The sequence below is a fragment of the Eleutherodactylus coqui genome, chromosome 4, assembly GCF_035609145.1.
Source record: "Eleutherodactylus coqui strain aEleCoq1 chromosome 4, aEleCoq1.hap1, whole genome shotgun sequence".
Classification (NCBI taxonomy): Eukaryota; Metazoa; Chordata; class Amphibia; order Anura; family Eleutherodactylidae; genus Eleutherodactylus; species Eleutherodactylus coqui.
The window spans coordinates 265,341,571-265,350,475 of record NC_089840.1 but is presented as its reverse complement, the minus strand read 5'-3'; the positions used below and the strand labels follow the sequence as shown (position 1 = coordinate 265,350,475).

Below are 8,905 nucleotides of genomic sequence, written 5' to 3'. Positions count from 1 at the left end.
CTATGTACAAGAATATAACTAATATAATACTGCCCCCTGTGTACAAGAATATAACTACTATAATAGTGCCTCCTATGTACAAGAATATAACTACTATAATACTGCCCCCTGTGTACAAGAATATAACTACTATAATACTGCCCCCTGTGTACAAGAATATAACTACTATAATACTGCCTCCTATGTACAAGAATATAACTACTATAGTACTGCCCTCTTATGTATAAGAATATAACTACTATAATACTGCCTCCTATGTACAAGAATTTAACTACTATAATACTGCCCCCTATGTACAAGAATATAACTACTATAATACTGCCCCCTATGTACAAGAATATAACTACTATAATACTGCCCCTATGTACAAGAATATAACTACTATAATACTGCCCCCTATGTACAAGAATATATCTACTATAATACTGCCCCCTATGTACAAGAATATAACTACTATAATACTGCCTCCTATGTACAAGAATATAACTACTATAATACTGCCCCCTGTGTACAAGAATATAACTACTATAATACTGCTCCTATGTACAATAATATAACTACTATAATACTGCCCCCTATGTACAAGAATATAACTACTATAATACTGCCCCCTGTGTACAAGAATATAACTACTATAATACTGCTCCCTATGTACAAGAATATAATTACTATAATACTACCCCCTATGTACAAGAATATAACTACTATAATACTGCCCCCTATGTACAAGAATATAACTACTATAATACTGGTCCTATGTACAAGAATATAACTACTATAATACTGCTCCTATATACAAGAATATAACTACTATAATACTGCCCCCTATGTACAAGAATATAACTACTATAATACTGCCCCCTATGTACAAGAATATAACTACTATAATACTGCCCCTATGTACAAGAATATAACTACTATAATACTGCTCACTATGGGAAATAATATGGTTGAGAACAGGTAAGATATTTGGGTCTGTGACGGATCAAATCAGTAAAAGAAACTGATTTCAAGCACAAATAAACCCAATGACATATTTTCGCAACTGTTGTATAGACAGGCATTTTTATATTATTACATTCTGGAATACAGAGAGGTCTCAGTGCACCACATAGTGGTTGTTAGTGGTACTGTATGTTCCCTTTCTGTCATTGCAGTTTGGGGAGTTTGGGTATAGGTGATGATTCTTGGCACACCAGTGATGCCGGTTTATGTAGGCTCGGATGATAAAACATGGAAGTCATTGTACCATCTTCTTGAATGTCATCTGTATGAGGGTTTTCTGGTGACTTTTGGTGTCACTTCTGCTTCCTCGTGGGACTTACATTTCCTGGTGATCTGCCAGATTGGGTCTGGATTTAGCTGTCATGTAAATTTGATTGGTTTTGACCCCTAAAGTCCCAGAAGATTAAATGCTTCGTGTAAGTCTTCCATATCATAAGGAGGCTGCGTGGAAAGAAGAAGGAATAATGAGTTAGTCTTTGGGAGATCCCCAGCCCTGTTTGGGCAGCATTGCCTGGCTGTGACTTGTTTATGGGTTACCTTTACAGTATTATCAGCCAAGTCAAGATTGCCAAAAGGTCACCTGTCCCCTATATTCCCCCCAACAGGAGTAACCGGTCTACAGTGGGTACCTTTGTAGTTTAGTAGTTACCCACAATAGGGCTAAACACTTTTTTACCTCTACCATCAAGCATTACTGAGCACCCAACAAACTGCTGAGGGCACTTTTATTATTTGGGCACTATACGGCTGTATTATGGTGGCATTATACGGCACTGCTTTTCGAACACTGTGTGGCTGTATTATGCGTAATTTGGATATTATCTAGCACTTGTATCTGGCTACCTACAGCAATATTACACATTATTTTGGCACTCGTATTTGGGCGCTGTATGGTTGTCTTATGTAATATTTTGGCACATTTTTATTTCGGCACTGTATGGTGGTATTATTATGCATTAACAGCTATAAGTGTCCTATGTCAGATCCAACGGATGTCTTTCTCAGGGAGGTGTTGGACATATTAACCAAATACAAGGAAGTCAAACTTACCAATCACAGACAATTCTTTTTTATGGCCCCACTAAAATCATAACTGGCTACTTTTTACAGCTTGCCCAAGGTTCATAAAGGCCTGGTACCACTCACAGGCCGCCCTATTGCTTCGGGCATTGATAACATACAGTATCAGTGTGTACCTAGATCGAGCTTTGCATCCATTCATAAAAATCTTATCCTCCTTTGTTAAGGATACGATGGACGGAATTTGTCAAATTAATGGATTATCGGTTAGCCAGAGTACCTTGTTAGCCAGTCTTGATGTGGAGGCTTTTTACAGCTCTGTACCCCCCGACGGTGGGTATAGAGCTGTCAGCCATTTGTGGGGTCAAAGACTTGTGGACTTACAACAGCATGATGAACTCCTATTATAGATCTTGTCTCTTGTTCTAGGATGTAAAATATTCCTGTTTAACGGGAAAATGTGCCACCAGCTCAGGGGTACCGCCATGGGGAACCCTTGTGCCCCCACATATGCTAACGTTTATCTGCGCTGGTGGCAGGAACTATTTTTTTTTTTTATTAGGGATAATGAAGTGTGGACCAAGATATATTGATGATATATTGACTGTTTTTGGTTTCGGGACACGTTGGACATCTGAACTCTAACACCTTAGGCCTGTCCTTCACCTCCGAGATACACGAGGACACACTCACATTCTTGGATCTGACTATGAAGAAAAGCGGATGGGTCTTTTTCTACCTCCGTGATCCGCAAGCCAACGGCTACTAACAGCCTGCTCCACTGGGAAAGTTTTCATCCCATTGGTATTCCAAAACGGCAGTTCCATCACTTTAAGAGGAATTGCTCTGATTACATTGACTTTTTGAAAAAAATCTAAAGCCAGTCTGATAGATTGAGGGCGGAGGGCGATCCAGAGAGAGTGGTTAAGGCAGCAGCCCAACATTGAAAATCACACGATAGAGAAAGACTTTTAGTGCCTCGTGAGGATGGACCACAAGAGGATGTGGTTCGCATCATTGGCACATATGGCCAACAGCTTAAGGGAGTCCGTGACATCATCACCCATTGCTGGCAAATTCTGCAGGCAGATGCAGACCTTGTAGATAAACTCACACCATCGCCCGCAATTACATTTAGGAGTGGTCAGAGAGTTAAAGATCACTTAGTACGGAGTCATCTGAGGCTGTTAGTCAGGGCTCCAGCCTTCATGAATTCGGGGTTATCACCCCGTACTCCGGGGCATAAGTAAAGGCTCAGGGGCCCTGATGCAAAAGTTGAGCTGGGGCCCCCCTCTATCTGTATCTGTACCCGTACCCGTACCTAAACCATGCTGCACAGAGACATAACTTGAAGCTTCCGGGCCTAATGCAAAACCTGCAACAGGACCCCCAACTATAATGCTTTGTTCATAGTACTGGGTTCCCTATATGAAGAAGAGAGGCCTTATGGGCCCCCTAAGGCTCCTGGGCCCAAGTGCAACCACATCCCCTGCACCCTCTATAGTTACGCCCCTGCCCGTACCTATAAATGCTCTGGATGTATGGCCTGTCAATGTATCACCGAAAGTAAGGCATTTACTAGTGCCGTGACGGGCCGTGTGTACCAAAATCACGACTGCTGCTCCCAATTTGTTGTACACATGGCTTCCTGCACCCGTCCTATACATTACACAGGAAAAACTGTCACGTAGACGAGTATTAGCCCATGCTGGCAATATTTTAAGAGACGAGGCGAGTCTCTTGGCTGTGCATATGTGTGAATGTTACGGGAACGACATTGGCGCAATTTTTTTTTTCAAGCAATTCAGTTACTTAAAACTAATGGTAGGAGAGACGATCTTGAGTAAAGATGCAGAATGGATCTATTGTATGAACAGATGATACCCGCATGATCTAAATAAGACCCTTCTGTCCAATGCGTTTAGCCATTAGTTTCCTCTCTCCAATAATTGGACGTTATATGGCGCTTGTATTTAGCTGCTTACAGCATTATTATTATGTATTATTTTGGCACTATATGTCACTGGTATTGTATGGCTGTCTGATTATGTAGTATTTTGGCACATTGTTATTTGGTCACTGTACGGTAGTATTATTATGCTCTATATAGCAGTGTGGGCACTGTGTGGTGATATCATTATGCATTGTTTTGGCACTAAATGGCACTGGTATGTGGGCACTGTATGGCGGGGTGGTATTATTATGTATTATTTAGGCACTACACAGTACTGGTATTTAAGCATTGTATGTCACCATTGTATTGCAGTTTTTGGCATTAGATGTATATAGCAGTGGTATCTGAGCAGTATTGTTACATATTATTTTAGCACTATATAGCACTGGTATTTGGGCGCTGTATGGCAGTAGAGTATAACTAAATAGTTCTGATCTTTAACCAGATCAAAGATTTGTGACCACTATACAGAAAATCATCTGTAGAACTTAGTAAACGCCCACTTTTTGGGTGGGGTTTGTATAACTCCACCCCTTTTGATCTGGGTCACTGGGCTGTCCTACAAGAATCAGTTTTGTTGGCAACTATGGCCTAAATAACCTGACCTTTACTCAAACACATCTGAGCTGCAAACACTATGGGACATACATAAAATAATCAAGTGTCTCCTTGCTCCGCCTAGTGGTTGACAGTCATACTGCAGAATTATCTTTCATTTTGCAGCAGTTGTCCCTGTATTGTTGACTAAAGCCTGACCTGTGCTCACATGGGCCTTAGTGCACCCTCCTTTTAGAATTAGGGTATAGAGTTGTCATAAAGGGGGTCCTACTTGGAGACTGGTGATGATTGCTATGCAACTATATTTGACCCCAGGTCGGCAAAGAGCACTTTGTCAGTAGGTCCACATTAATGTAAGGAGCTGTTCTGAAGGGATGATTCTACCCTAATACTTACCTCTAAGATACGCCGCAACTTTCTTGAGAGTCGCACTGAGTTCTCATGCAACCCATCCCAAGCTTCAAATCTTCGCTCACAAGTCTCCACAAAGGTATTCCAGCAGTAAAAATAGTCTAAGAAAGGTAGAGGAGAAATACAAAAGTTTAGAAGTTCAAGTCATTATGTTCGCAAGCACCCTGAAGATGTAGCAGAGCTCAACTTGTCATTTACCAAATCATAACAACATCTTGAGATATTTGTCCACGGATGACGCCATTACTCCTCATCCCCTATCTCACCTTTGTAACTCATGACTGCCAGCCGTACCCCGGCCCTCTTCAGCCTCCGCAGACCCTCTGGCTCCGCGTTGCGTTCCTCACAGAAGTACAGTCTGGCGCTGAAGATGCGGAGGGTGAGGTTAGGGTGGTTGAGCAGGAACTCAGCGGTGCGTTTAGCGCAGTCCCAGCATGGGCTCCACGAGCTGAACCAGGTGACCCGGAACGCCCTGTTCGGATCGTGCCCCAACCACAAGGACAGATAGCGCAGGAACAGGATTTCTGCGTGGCAGTTGTTTCGATTGCGCAGGTAGCCGAAATCCATGGCGCAGGAAACGGAGCTGTAGCGGCGCTTGACAATGTAACACAGGTACGTCTCATGCCGACCTCGTGCCCAGCGAAGGTTCTTGAAGTGGTACAGGAACTTATTACGCTTCAGTAGCAGACTAGAGGGTCAAAGGAGTTTATAAGGTAAGGTGGTACAGCACTACTATATACATATACACTATCCTCCTCACTTCAAGATCCCTGCTTGCTGTCAGTAAATGAAATATTCGTTTCCATCCAGAGATGTACAAACCTGCCCAGCACTATTCCCAGCTGAGGGTTTGTTCCAGTGTATCAGTGTAGACAATCATCTGTGAGCTACATACATCAGCAGCACAAATCTCTTTCCTGTCCTGATAGTTTGCTACAATGTATCCATGCAGGTAGAATGTATCATCTAAGCTTTTAAACCCCTTAATGACATGGACTATTTTAGTCCTAGGGATGTGACAATTTTTGGAGGGATTTTCATTTCCACTTTTCTAACGCCATAACTTTTTTATGTTTCCGTCAACACGGCTGTATGAGGACTTTTTTTTTTTGCGCGGCGAGCTGCCATTTTTTATTACAGCATTGCTTACGCAGCATAAAGAATGTGGTTAATGTCTTCTGTGAGTTGGTACGATTACGACAAAACTAAAATTATATCATTTTTTAAAAGTTTTTTCCAGTTCTGCACAATAAAGACCCTTTTTGTGGAAATATTTTATTTCACTTTATTGGGTGTTTGTGCTGCCTGCATTCGTGTGAATGAGCCATTAAGTCACAGCGGATTGTCTAGACTGTATGCAATGGTAACAAAACCTCAGCTGTGAGAAGTATTAGATTTTCGGGCTCTGGAAGTAAGAAGAATGTTCACCTTCACTGACCACAAACTGAGATCTTGGAAACGATTAGGAGCACAAGGTATTTTAGAAAGTTGTAGGACTATATTTAGCAACCATGTGTTGAAGTTTCATGTCTTAAACTCTAGTCACATCCGGAGCTGCGTTCAAAATTTGCCTTGCTTCCTGTTAGCTCTGAACTTGCTCACCTGCTGGTTCAGGGTCTGTTGAGGACATGCTCTGCTGGAGTGTATTATGGGAAATCTGCTGTACATATAAGGCGCCTAGGAAAAAATGACACCTTCTATGGTTGATTTTTTGGGGGGCCATTTAACCCATCACCTGTTCATAGAGTAAGACCGCCAGCACACGGGCAGATTTGCATTGCGGAATCCGGAGCGGGCGTCTGCCTCCAGATTCCGCAGCAAATACCTGCCATAGCATGCTATGGAAAAGCGGTCTTTCCTGCCCACGAATTATCATTGCGGAAAGGCCGCGGGATCCACGTCATCACCTAGCAACGGCGCGGCATAATCTGTACTGCACATGTGCGACGGCCGGCACATCCACCGTACAGAATAAAGAAGAATCTGGACAGGTACGCGGGGTCACCGTCCAACCACGGGGTCTAATGGAAGGCAAAGCCAACTTCCTTGATGAGCAATAATGTGTATTTTAATATACAAATGACTCTATAATACATAACAATACAGTTTGAATTATGTTTTTACTCCACCTGGTGGTCATCAGTGGTACTGCTATGTACTTTTAGTTCTGAATATTATTGTTCTCCTTTTACGTAGCAAGTGTAAAAGTAATCCCAGGGGCTCGTTAACATGAGCTTATTAATGCTCCGTCTTATGCACGTGTTTTTAGGCATGAAAAATGGAAAACTGAAAGACCATTGATCTGCATTGGGGATCGAGAACAATGAAAAACAAACATTTGAGGGCTGAGAACAATGGCACTTGAGAATCTAGAATAATGACACACTGACCCAAGAGGGTCCAGAACAAAGACTCTAGAACATAAACAGATAAGGTACAAAATATGACACATAGACACTTGAGATTCTCAAACGAAGAAACATTGACACTTGGGGTACAGGGTAATTATACAATGACACTTGGGGTATAGGATAATGATACACGGACGATTGGGGTACAGGACATAGACAATTGGGGTACAGTATAATGACATGTTGACACTTGGGGTACAGAACACAGACACTTGGGGTACAGAATAATGACATGCTGATACTTGGGGTACAGAACACGGACACTTGGGGTACAGAATAATGACATGCTGACACTTGGGGTACAGAACACGGACACTTAGGGTACAGAATAATGACATGCTGACATTTGGGGTACAGACACGGACACTCGGTACAGGATTATGATACGCTGACTTTTGAGGTACAGGATTATGATACACTGACATTTGGGGTACAGGACATGGACATTTGGGGTACAGGATTATGATAGGCTGACACTTAGGGTACAGGACAAGGACACTTGGGGTACAGGATAATGACACGCTGACATTTTGGGTACAGAAAGCGGACACTTAGGGTACAGGATTATGATACACTGACACTTGGCGTACAGGATTATGATAGGCTGACACTTAGGGTACAGGACACGGACACTTGGGGTACAGGATAATGACACGCTGACATTTGGGGTACAGGATTATGATACACTGACACTTAGGGGACAGGAAAATAAGGAATCTTTGGCAGTATGAAGTGGTGCAGATAGCAGTAGTCTGCTTATTCTCCCATAATGCACAAACAAGCCACGTTTCGACCGCTGTGGTCTTTTTCAAGCCTGTTTGGCTGAGGTATCACTTATGGTCCGACCCAGAGGGGGTTCCTGAAAAGTGCTGCTGATATATCCCTTTACTCACTTGGGGTACAGGGCAATGACACGCTGACACTCGGGGGTTGTAGAACAATGACACACTGAAATTTGGACTGTAGAAGGACAACACTTGTGGACCTAGAACAATGACACACAAATCTTCATCCCTAGACAAGGGTGCTGTCACGTCCGGTCGGAGGTTCTGCCACAGATCTGACACCAAATACCAGAAGAAAAAGTGCTGCATGCATCGCTTTTTCTTCCGGCTGGGCAGCAGAATAGAAAGCGATTGGACCCCATTGTAGTCAATGGGGTCTGTTTTTCGTTGTTCGGTTCTACCTTAAGATGGAGCCGTTTGGCCACGGAGATTCCCCTTTCCTGCACCCCAAACGGACAGGAAAATGGGATCCCTGATGCAGGTGTGAAATCACCCTAGGAAGGATGAACTATGATCAATGGAGAGTCAGTAATTCTGAAAATATGAATGAAATGATGTAATGGCAGTAAAGCCAGGTGGTATGTAAATGAGGTGCTGTCTGCGCTCTACATGTCTGCTACCTCAATGTAGGTTTATATTAACATATAAGGGAGAAGACACATAGCAGAATACATATATAATACAAGATAGATATGAGATAGATAGATATGAAATAAATAATTAGATAAATAGATAGATATGAGATAGATAGATAGATAGAT

General features: G+C 42.5%; 1 protein-coding gene across 1 annotated transcript; it reads right to left on the bottom strand.

The window, feature by feature from the left end:
* Positions 1-1,392: 1,392 nt before the first annotated feature.
* On the bottom strand, positions 1,393-5,644 carry LOC136624934 (single-stranded DNA cytosine deaminase-like; the record flags this gene model as incomplete). Its single annotated transcript, XM_066598868.1, has 3 exons — positions 1,393-1,446; positions 4,934-5,049; positions 5,215-5,644. Coding segments are annotated over 3 exons (600 nt in total), but the record flags the coding sequence as incomplete, so codon positions are not given.
* Positions 5,645-8,905: the final 3,261 nt, after the last annotated feature.